Source organism: Echinops telfairi, unplaced genomic scaffold (genome assembly GCF_000313985.2).
Source record: "Echinops telfairi isolate 266 unplaced genomic scaffold, ASM31398v2 ScPeMD7_7457;HRSCAF=8495, whole genome shotgun sequence".
Classification (NCBI taxonomy): domain Eukaryota; kingdom Metazoa; phylum Chordata; class Mammalia; order Afrosoricida; family Tenrecidae; genus Echinops; species Echinops telfairi.
This window is the reverse complement of record NW_022111357.1, coordinates 33195368-33206550: the sequence shown is the minus strand read 5'-3', so window position 1 is coordinate 33206550 and position 11183 is coordinate 33195368. Positions and strand designations below refer to the sequence as shown.

General features: G+C 58.2%; 2 protein-coding genes across 5 annotated transcripts in view; one reads left to right on the top strand and one right to left on the bottom strand.

Moving 5' to 3' along the window:
- Positions 1-5945, top strand: part of LOC101639012 (F-box only protein 44) — a 12347-nt gene extending 6402 nt beyond the window's left edge. For 2 of the 3 annotated variants that reach the window (XM_045299276.1, XM_045299277.1), the window contains 5 exons: positions 1650-1944; positions 3773-3899; positions 4509-4604; positions 5326-5461; positions 5552-5945. In XM_045299276.1, coding sequence (XP_045155211.1) covers positions 1650-1944; positions 3773-3899; positions 4509-4604; positions 5326-5461; positions 5552-5851 — 954 coding nt within the window. In that variant the 3' untranslated portion in view covers positions 5852-5945. Of the gene's footprint in view, positions 1-150; positions 228-1649; positions 1945-3772; positions 3900-4508; positions 4605-5325; positions 5462-5551 lie in introns of those variants that run through there. The other variant, XM_004705431.2, reaches the window with a different exon arrangement.
- Positions 5946-6073: 128 nt separating this feature from the next.
- On the bottom strand, positions 6074-11167 carry MAD2L2 (mitotic arrest deficient 2 like 2). Of its 2 annotated transcripts, XM_004705174.4 has the most exons (9): positions 11066-11167; positions 10812-10863; positions 10602-10720; positions 8803-8874; positions 8193-8293; positions 7274-7368; positions 6886-6959; positions 6544-6636; positions 6074-6387 (listed from the first exon to the last, which is right to left on the bottom strand). In XM_004705174.4, the coding sequence occupies exons 2-9, from the start codon at positions 10849-10851 to the stop codon at positions 6346-6348; spliced, it is 636 nt and encodes a 211-aa protein (XP_004705231.1). In that variant the 5' UTR covers positions 10852-10863; positions 11066-11167; the 3' UTR covers positions 6074-6345. The 2 variants fall into 2 exon arrangements, with proteins under 2 accessions (XP_004705231.1, XP_045155213.1); XM_045299278.1 differs by lacking the exons at positions 6074-6387; positions 6544-6636; positions 6886-6959 and having other exon boundaries at positions 7280-8003; positions 11066-11146.
- Between the last annotated feature and the right edge of the window lie 16 nt (positions 11168-11183).

Below are 11183 nucleotides of genomic sequence, written 5' to 3'. Positions count from 1 at the left end.
TGCTTTGGGGTGTTGAAGTAGCATCACTAGTGTTAAGACTAATCAGGCTGGAAAGCCAATCTAAGAAGCCCATATTTATGATTTTATTTCTCTAGAAGCACTCCTGGTACCAAAATGTGGGGGCCCCCGCCTGGACCGCAGCTCGGCCTCAGGCCCACCGGGTCACTCCCCGATCGCGAGAGCTGCAGTCCCCGGAGGCGCGTGGGGAGGGCCGGAGGATAGGCCTGGTAAGTCGGAGCCTCACCGGGGTGCCTTTCAAGCCGTGCTTGAGGTCAAGTTCGCCGGCCCACCCGCGGCCACGGGAGCGGCGGAAACGGGGGGCTGGCCCCGGCCGAGCTGCTTGTGCACACACGACTGGTGTTGGCCTAGATAGGCCTTAACAAGGTGCCCTTATTTTTAGATGGGCATTTCCTATTCACAAAAGTTTTACGTTTGTTCTGGCAGAAGCAAAAGACCTGGTTACTTGGGGTTCTTCCGCATCGTAGCACTTTTCTCACCCAATCAGCTGCGTATTTACGGGCGTTTTCTTTAAACAGTCATCCTAAATGCCCCTCGAGGGCGGGGCGAGGCCCCACCCACGCTTTTTCCGGGTTGGAAGTGCTTGGCCAAGTCTTTGGAAAATGAGCAGCGGTGCGAAGTGGGAACTTGCCGGTCAGCGGGCCCCGTGCCGGCCAGAGCTGTAGCACAGTCTGGAAATGCCCCCACACCTTGTACCTTGTGCCTTGCACATGTGGAGGGAGGAACGCCTTCCAGGGGCAGTAACTTCAAATGGCTGGCGTGGGGTGTGACGCCCTGTAACAAGGCTGGCGTGTGAAGACCTCCGGAGGCAGCCAAAGCTTAGCTTCTGGAAGGCAGTTATCTCCCCCGAATGCCCCAGCCCAGCCGAATTCGAACCCAGGGAGCCTGCCCGCAGCCCGGATCCATCGTAGGCTCCGGCCTGACTCCCCCACCCCGTCCTGACTCCCCCACCCCGTCCAGTCCCAGAGCTGGGGGCCTCCTCAGCCTTCAGGTCAAAGCCATTGATGTCGGGTGGGGTGTAGGCTGCTTCTCAGCAGTAGCTGCCCTCCCCACCCCACCCCCACCCCACCCCCACTTAATGGACAGTTGGAGGACAGTCTGGGGCTGTAGAAATTTTTTATATTTAGGAGTGAATTCACAGAGCTAGCAGGCAACAGTGTCACCCTGGAAACATCTTACAATTCACCTGTAACGAGCTCCAAAATGAAGCAATTACTTTTTGTAATTGGTGGGGGGAGGGGGGGTCGCAAGGGCATTTTAAAGTAATTGTGCCTAACGACTATTAGTATTTTTGTTGTTCTTTCAAGTGTGTGTAACATGCAACTATTTCGTATTTTGAAGGCTTACCATGTGCTCTAGCAGCTCGGGTGGAGTAGTGGTTACCATTGGGCTGCTAACTGCAAGGTCAGCAGTTCGAAACCAACAGCCCCTCCGAGGTAGAAAGATTAAGTTTTCTACTCCTGTAGTCTTGGGAACCCACAGGGTAGTTCTACCTTCCCCTATAGGGTCCCTCTGAGTCGTCATAGGCTCGGTGACAGTGAACTAGGACCAAGTGTTTAGAAACTAGCGGCTTAGCCCCCCTGTCTAGGTCTTGCAGCTGCGAGGGAGCAGGCTCACTGTCGCCCCTGCAGGCCCGCGCATGCACCCGCCCCAGCACAGCCATGGCCTCCATCAACATCAACCAGCTGCCCGAGAACACCCTGCTGGAGCTGTTCACCCACGTGCCTGCCCGCGAGCTGCTGTGGAACTGCCGGCCGGTGTGTAGCCTCTGGCGGGACCTCATCGATGCCGTGAGCCTCTGGAAGCGTAAGAGCCTGCGCGATGGCTTCATCACTGAGCACTGGGACCAGCCTGTGGCCGACTGGAAGATCTTCTACTTCCTGTGCAGCCTCCGCAGGAACCTCCTACGGAACCCCTGCGCGGAAGGTGGGCTGCTAGGGAGGAGGGGAGGGGAGGGGAGAGGAGGGGCCAGCACTGGCCTGGTTCCCTCCCTTTCCTGAACCTCAGGCCCTTTGCCCTTGCTGTACGCAGATCACCTAAATATTATGAACCCAGCACCCTTGTAGGCCTGGCATGGCCAGTCCCTCCTCCAGCTCTCAATTCAGATATGTGCCCTGATACCCCCACCCCCACCAAAAGCAGTGCTCCCGTGCCTATCATGTCACCCTTAGTTCCTTCGGAGCGCTTCGCCAGCCCGTGTTGTATGGGTTTGTTTGCCACAAACAGCTGCTGTGCCAGGGACATGGGTCTGCAGCAGAGCCTCACTCAGCAGGTGCTGAATGACCCACCTTCCTGTTAGTTCCGTCCATGCTGCCGAACACCTGTTGAGGGCTTCCGGGGTGTCAGGCGTTAGCCTGAAGTCCTGGCAGCTGTCATTCACACCAGCTGCTCTCAAATTGCTGTGACGCCTGGGGGTCCAAGACCTGTTACCAAGGGGCTTTCAGCAGCTGCTTTTCCAGTTCAACAGGCTTTCTCCCCGAAGCACGCCTATGGGAACTGCCACCTCCAGCCTTGTGGTTAGCAGCCTAATGGACTAACCATTTGCACTACACAGGGACCCACGGGTGTCAGCCTCACAGGTTACCCTCATCAGGGATCTCGAGAGGGCAGTGAAATCCACGGCCCTGGTGCCTGCCAGGGCTTGTGCCATCTCCTTCACTGCTTAGTCTGGACAAAACATGGGGTTCCTCGTGGGGCTGCAGCAGTCTGTGCAGGGAATCACTTCCATTCTCTTTATCCTCGTGGGGACCCCTGGGAACAGGCTGAAGTAGGACTGGCTCCACAGTGTCACTAAGATGCTTGGGCCTCAGACTCTGAAGGACCTGAAAATGCTAGCTCTGCAGCCTCGAAGCCCCCTCGAAGGCCCCACTGGCAATGCCCTGGAGAAGACATTCCATCTCTCTGCCTGCCCCAGAGTCCACTGAGAAGGGGCCCAGCCAGGCAGCTTTGCCCTGTTCAGCTCCTACTGCCCCACATGGCCCACAGCCTGGCCTTGGCCCAGCCTTCCCTGCCCGCCTTTACCCCTACATTATTAACGGACAGCCTCGGGAGAGAATTGTTATTTCCCACTCCTCTTTTAAGTTCAATCTGAAGTGGGAGGTGAGGACGAACCCCCTTACACCTCTGAACCTACTGATGTTCCTTCCACAACAAGCTCAGGGCATACTTCCGGCCCAGAAGCTGCCTGTCCTGTTAGGACCTGCTCCGCAGAGGGGGCCTCTGAGACTCCTCAGGCAGTCTCCCTTCACAGGGTCCATGGGCTCCTCCATCCTGGCCACAGGGCAGCTCAGAAATGGGACAAACCCATGCCAGTCATGAAGCCGGGGTGGGGGGGGGTGTAGACCCATCACAGGCCCTGGCATAATGTTATTTTTTGAGAACGGAGACCTGGGTATTTCCTGGAGCCCCGGGACAGCATGGGGGTGGGAAAGGTTTGTTTTAGAATGTCTGGAAACATTCTGTTCCCCCAGCTTCATGTCAGGCTAGTCGGGGACAGTGGGAGGGAGGGGGGCCTAAAGGAGACGTCTGGGGAGGATGGGTGGGAATGTGTGGCAGAGGGCCAGTCCGAGGTACGTAGGGTGGTAGCGTGGGTGCTGCCCTGGGATGCATCTGGCCTTTGAGAGGGAACAAACTGGTTAGCCCGTCCACAGCTTCAGAGCAGCAGAAAGTCCCGCCTTCCGGGTGGCATGCTAACTGTCCCCCCTCACGGGCCTGCTGGGAGACCTGGGATCTTAGCTCCACTGGTTTTTCTCAGAGGACATGGGAGCCTGGCGAATCGACTCCAATGGGGGTGACCGCTGGAAGGTGGAGAGCCTCCCAGGAGAACATGGAACGAATTTTCCTGACCCCAAAGTCAAGAAGTACTTTGTCACATCCTACGGGTAAGACAAACCCAACCAAGCACCCTGGTGGGCCCCTGGCAGCGTTTTTTGGGAGGGAAAAGGCAGCGTTTTTTGGGCGCCTGTTCATAAATTTCAGGCCTAAGCAGGGGTGCATGTGAAGCCCGTGGGCACTGGTGCTAGCACCAACTCAGGGCCTGCTGCTTCCAGGAACAGGGGGAACGCAGGGGCCGGAGTAACAGATGGAGGTCATGTTCAGGTGGCCAGCATCCCAAAGGTGCCTCTACAGGCTGCCTCTCATCTAGACACTCCAAAGTCTCCCCAGGGTCCTGGGCCAAATGCAGGCAGCTGACACGGGATACCCACATCCTGCCCGGGCAGGCTGGGATCAGATGGCACCCACGCACAAGTGGGTCATGCCTCCTACCTGTCTCTCAGGCCTTTGCCCAGGTATGAGCAGGAGCCAGCCCCAGCAGTGCTTGTCTTACCCGTGGTCTGGGGACATTGCTGAGTGTGGATAGAATGCCAAGGCTCAAGGTGGCAAGCCCAGAGCTAGACTGCCTCTCTGGGTCCACAGGGGCTGGCTGCCAGGGCCTGGGCAATTCCATGAGGAGTCCAGCTAGGGTTGCAAGCTTTCCTTTCTGTCCCCAGCATGTGCCTCAAGTCCCAACTGGTGGACCTCAAGGCCGAGGGCTACTGGGAGGAGCTGCTGGACACATTCAGGCCCGACATTGTGGTCAAGGACTGGTGAGTGGGGCTCATTGCATTCCCAGACTCTGCACCCCCTTCTCTTCCTGCCACACTTGGTGAGAGAGCCCAGGAACACAAGCCAGCCTCCCTTTGCCCAAGGAGCCAACAACGTTTGCCCATCCAGCAGCCGGTGAGCCTCGCTGCCACCATACAAGGGGGGATATAAGCCCAGGGTGCAGTTGGGGAGGCCTGACTAATGGACGTGGAGCAAGAGACGCCCACACCCCATCCTCCCGGGAACGCACAGACGTTCCCGTCCCCCAGCCCCCATCAGGTCTCCCAGGTGCCTGCTATGTGCACAAAACTTCCAGGACCAGGCTTGGCCACAACAGAAGGTAGGGCCCCAGTTTCATCGAGGGTCCCATGGCAGCTGCTCAGAAGGTGAACGGAGTAGGGTCCGAGTGGTGGGCTGAGCAAAGGGGGAGCTCTGTGCCTACCCCCATCACATAGGCCCTGGGCCCTCCCATTAAAATGTCACAGCTGAGCCCGAACAACATGCAGGGAGCAGAATTCAGAGAGACCAGGCCCTTGCCTCAGTACGACTTGTTTCTTGGGGTGACCTCTTCACAGGATTACCTGTAGGAGTTGCCCGTTTGCTTTGGGCAACTGAGGCCCCGTATGGATAGCCCATCACCCCGGCCTATGGCACATTGGGTGGAGGGAGCCCACCAGCTAGGGCACACCTACGGCCTGGCACTGATCTGCCAGCCCCACCCAGGTTCGCCGCCAGAGCCGACTGTGGCTGCGCCTATCACCTCCGTGTGCAGCTGGCCTCTGCCGACTACATTGTCCTGGCCTCTTTTGAACCGCCACCCGTGATCATCCACCAGTGGAACGATGCCAAGTGGACGGAGGTGAGGCCTCACCTGGCTGCCTGCCCTGCCTGTTTCTCCACTGGGATCTCAGGTTGAATGACCCCCCATCTTACTCCCTGCCGCCCCCAGGTCTCCTACACCTTCTCAGACTACCCTCCAGGCGTCCGCCACATCCTCTTCCAGCACGGGGGAAAGGACACCCAGTTCTGGGCTGGCTGGTACGGGCCCCGTGTCACCAACAGCAGTGTCGTCATCAGTCACACAATGACTCGGAACCCGGGGTCCCCAACAGCCCAGCCAGAAGACGAGGCCAGGGTGGCCGAAGGCTTCCCCCTCTTCCTCTCCTTCTACAATCTGACCGGCCACCCAACACTGCGGCTTCTGTCCAGGCCAGTCGAGGGCCGGAGGTCCCCTCCTAGTAACAGCTGAGCCTCTAGTAAGCAGTTGCCCGGTTCCCACCTTGGGCAAGCCACCCAGTTGTGGTCACTTAATTCGTCACAATAAATGTTTACAGTAACACCCACCGGGGGCTGGGTTTGGGCAGGAGACGGGGAGAGCAGGAGGTTCCCAGCACTTGGAAAGTCAGTCCTGCTCCCCTGGGTCATTTAATGCCCCTGTCTGTCCCTCCCGGGCAGTGAGTGCGAGATCAGCTCAGCCCTTGGGGCCCTTTTATTGAACAGCTCCCAGCATAGTGCTGGGGACAGTGCTGGCCGCCTGAGCCACAGGAGGCTGAGTCCACAGTCCCAGCCCTTCACTGCCCTCCCAGAGTCCATGAAGGGGACCAGACCTGCGCATGTGGACTGGAGGGCGGCGGTCCACACACAGGCAGTAAGAGCACTTGGAGTAGAAGCCCACGGTGCCGCCCCAGGCGGGGGCCCCCTCAGTCCAACAGGTGCAGCATCCGATGTGGGGCAGGCACACCCTCAGCTGCTTTTATGAGCTCGCTCTTCCACATAGAGTTGCATCTGATGGAAGGAGCACACGACCATGGTCGGGGGGCAGCCAGGATCCTGCCAAGAGTGAGCTGGCAAGGCCAGAGCTGGGCTTTTGAGCCCCCTCCCCCAAGCCTTGATCCACAGGCCCGGGCTGGCTCTGCCCCACCACCAGTTGCCCAACCCCACCTTTAAGATGTCCGACGTCATGGTCTTCAGGGGTATCAGCCGGGGGTCATGCATGTGGACATCCTGCTCATCTGCCAGGATCCAGGGGAAGTCCTGGGGAGGGGGCTGAGGTGAGAGGGCGGGAGGGGCTGGGGGCTGGGGTCATCAGCTTTAGGGAGCAGCAGGGGCACCAGGCACTACCGCCAGTGCTGATGCCCTGAAGGAACCATGTGATGGACCAGCCCCAATTCTGACCCGGGGGGCCAGGGTACAAGGGCAGCCCCAGCAGTTCCAAGTACACAGGGCATTGCCCAGTGACCAGGGCCCTAGGCTTCTCGGGGGCTCTCAGCTGTCCCCTCTCACCTTGATGACTTGGATCTTCTCCATGTTGCGAGTGGCCGCTTCTCTCGTGTGCACCAGGACGGTGAAGGTGCAGCCTGGAGGAGCGGGAGCTTGGTCAAGGCCGGGCTGCCTAGCAGAGCCATTCCCCCTCCCTAGCTGGCCTGGCAGCCCAAGGGTGGGCCCTGACCCCTACAGGGCAGAGTGCAAACCAAATGCTAGGGAAATGCAGTCAAAGGGGGGTGGACCCAAGCCAGGTGGAGTCAGTCAGGGAAGCTTCCTGGAGGAGGTGGGCTTTCAGAGGGACTCTAAAGGGCAAGGAGGGAGTGGTGAGGCCCAGTGCAGCCTAACAGGAACCTGGGAACCCAGACCAGTGCAGGCAACTTCCAGAACAGGCAGGATCGGGGCACACCTGGGGGGTTGTGGTCCAGGACGGCATCACACACACTGATCTTTAGGATGAAGGCTCGGAGTAGCTGCTCCACATGGGACAGCAGGGAGTCTGAACTGGGAACAGAGAGTAGGGCGTCTCCCACTGTACTGGAGCCCCACCCCCCCCCACCTCCATCAACCAGCTTCCCCTCATCCCTGGGAGCCAGTCTGGAAGGCCAGACACCCTCGTGTGGGTCTGAGGGCCTGGCCACCTGTGGAGCCTGAAACAGAATCACCTGGGAAGTTTGAACCCAAACACCAGCCCCACCCCAGACCAATGCAGACAGAATCGGGGGCTAGGGGGGAGGTTCTTTCAGGGGTTTGTGTGGAACCCCTGAGGGGTGCTGACAGTTCATGGCCCCTCAATGTGAAAGATTGGAGGTTCAGGGCCGTCCCGAGTTGCCTCAAAAGAAAGGCCCGGCAATTTCCAAAGAGATCAGCCATTGGAAACCCTCTGAAGAGAGATCTGCCCCGACACAGGGGTCAACTCAGCGATGGGACAGAATGAGCAGCCAGGCTGAGACCAGAACGCAGGCCAGGCCTCTCCAGCCTGCCGGACCCCTGCTAGCATGGGAAAGGGCTTGCCCACGGCCACACAGCAGGCTTCCCTGCTCCTCCTTCGGGATCCATGCTCTGCTGGCAGTCCCAGCTCTGCTGTCAGCTTGGGTGGCTCCAGACAGCTCCTGCCATGTCTCTGGGCCTCGCGTTCTCTACAAAATGCAGCAGGGGCTAGCCAGTCACCAACACCGTGACTTCCCCGGTGTGAGAAAGGAAGGTGTGCATGGATGCTGGCCTCTCACAGGCCGAACTCTTGTAAGGTCAGCACATCCTTGCCATCTCTCCTCTCGGCCCTCTGACCCAAAGGAGCAGGTGAGGAAGAGACCCCCAGGGAACCTCACCTGATAGACAGCAAGGGAGGTTGGGTGATTTCAAAGACAAATTTCTCCACTGGGCGGTGCTCTTTGTCCAAAATGACCACCACCACTTTCTCCACGTCGTTCTGCAAGGACAGGAACTACCCACTCCAAATCCGGCACCCAGACCCACACCCCCCTCCCCCAGGAAAGCTAGGAAGGGCATGCCTCCAACTCGGCTCTGCCTCTGGGGTGCTGGTACCTTGGAAAGCAAGTTTAGGAAGTTTGAAGAGGGTAGTTCAGGCTGAGAGACCCAGGGATGCCTAGGCCCAATGGGGGTCTGAGGATTCTCAGGGACCAGGACAAGATAGGAGGGAACCCCAAGGGAGCTGAGCCCAAGGAGACCTTGAGGAAGTCAGTGGGAGAGAAGTAGAGATGGAAATAATCCAAAACCCTCCAGGGCAGGTACCCTCTAAAGAGGCAGCCCCACTACCCCAAAGTCACCCTGAACACGGTCCCCATGCCCCAAGGCCCATCCCGGGTGGGGGTAGCCTCCAGATTCAGCTTAGGCATCTGGGTGTTCACGTCATGAGGACCCCTCATGGCACCAGCCTATGAGGGTGAAAGAGCAGGCTAGGCAGGCTGGTGCCCTCACCTTCTCCAGGAGTGGCTTGACGCAGTGCAGTGTGTCCTGGATATACCGGTTCAGCTCCGGATGGCAGGACATCTGTACATTAGCATGGGGGTGGCTGGTGAGGCCCACAGTGGAGACCCAGCCAGCACCCAGGCCCAGCAATACCCAATGGGCTCCCTCCCCTGAGACACTCGGCTTCCCGTGCTGAGGCCAAGAACTGTGAATGTATCCACAAGGAAGGGAAATTGGACTATCAGGCTTCTAGAATCCAGCACTAGCATTTAATACAGCCCTGGAGATTCCTAATGTGGGGTCTTGGGGCGCTGGGGACTCAGTGGCAGAAGCCTTGCCTTCCATGAAAGAGACCAGGGGGTCGATTCCTGGCCAATGTAACTCATGCCCAGCACTACCTATCCGCCCATGGTGGTTCCCATGTTGCTAGGATACTGAGGTTTCAGAGGTGCTTCTAGACCTGGATGGACTAGAAAAACGCCTAGCAGCCTACTTCCAAGATTCAGCCAGTGAAAACCCTATGAACCACAGCAGCATTTTTTCCAGAGAAAGAACCAGAAATAGAATAAAAATCCCCGAAGTTAAGAATCTGAGATTCTGGGGGTACGGGAATGCTCTAGGCTGGATGGGGTGGAGATGGTACGATTCAACTTTGATATGTTTGAAAGATTAACTATTCAAGTCTATGATATGCATATTATGTGCCAATAAAACTGTTGTTTTTTAAAAAGGGATCTGAAATTCGGTAGTTCTGGGCCACAGACAAATGATTTAATCTCAGTCTGAACCTCCGATTACTTCGTCTGCGAAGACATCAAGAGAAGTGGGGATGGAGTGGGATCAGTGCCTACGATTTAGGAGCCTCAATAGTGCTGATTGGGCTGGGAAAGGGGGGGGATGAAAAGAGGAAGGGAAGGCAGGGAGGCGGCAGGGCAAGCGACAGGACACTGAAGAGATTGCAGTGGATGAGCTGAATCAGAACGTGTATGAACGACGACGACTTTAAACTAGGATCTGCTCTGTAAGCCTGCACTGATTCACAACAAAAAAGGTGGTTTGTTTTTGAGTAAATGGCTGACTCATGTTCACTTCTTCAAGGTTCCCATTGTCTGGCATTTCTTCTAGTATTGACTGGGTGCCTTCTGAGTTAGGCGTCCTGGGGGTATAGCGGACTTTGCTCAGGGCAAAGTCGGCTCTTCAAACCCACCAGTCCAGTGGTAGCGCGAGAGAGGCATTCTACTCCCTGTAAAGAGTGGCAGCCCCGGAAACCCACAGGGGCAGTTCTACCCTGTCCTCCAGGGTGGGGATGAGTTGGCACCCACTCCAGGGCAGCATGTTTGGTTTGGGGTGTGGGTTCCGAGTGGCAATCCTGACTAGGGATCAGGGGTACAGCATTAAAGGTCACCGCGTTGGTTTTTTCACCTAAAACAGCCTACTCGGTTCAGGGTGTATGAAGAGTGTGATTGAGTCTGAGGTTATGGAAATCCCCTCTCCAAACTAGAATTCAGGGGGCACTTTTCAAATGCAACCATACCTGCAGGGCAACTCTAGTTATTAAAGTCCCTAACCTCTGGCCAGGGGAATACCGGGTTCTGAGGCGTTAGGGAGGTAACGGGAGGTCTGTAGCTGTCGGGCAAGTGAAAGGCGTGGGCGGCCTCCGGGGAAAGTCGGGACTGAGCCGGAAGGCGGAAGGCGGTTAGTCTAAAAAAGCCCGTCCTCTATCCAGTCTGCAATTCTGGCACCACCTAACGGACAAATGGACAGCAGAGAAGACTCCCCGGTGTGCCCGGCGCGGCCGTGGCCCTCACCTGGACCGGCACGTTGTACTTCTTACGCTTCTGGAAGATGCCCACTGGGTAGACCTCGCGCACGTAGAGAATCAGGTGCACCGCCACCTCCAGGAACTCGCAGAGCACGTCAGCCACCACTGCAGAGGGGGCAGAAGCCAGCCTGCTCAGGGACACCAGATGGCCTGGACCCACCCGGCTGCCCCAGGGCCGCAGGCCCGGCCTCCCTACCTTGGCCAAAATTGAGGTCCTGCCGCGTGAGCGTGGTCATCCTTCCTGCCACCTGGGGGTAGGGCAGGGGCAGGCTGTAGTTCTGAAGACCCGCCTCCTCCCCTGCCCCCTCCCTGCCCCCTGTCTGGGGGCTATGGTTAGGGCGGCCCCTTCAGAGAACCAGGGCAGCTGGGGGGTCCCCTCCACGCTGGCGTCGCGGCCTGGACGCCCCGGGTGCACCCCGTCCACGGGCCGCCCGCGGCCCCTCGCCTCACCGTCTCCGGGAAAGGCAAGGCTCGCGCTGCGTCTGGAGTGGCACCGCGAAGCAGGCGCAGAGGGGCAGGGCCGAGGCGCAGAGCGGGACAATCAAAAAGCGAAACTAGGGACAACCGA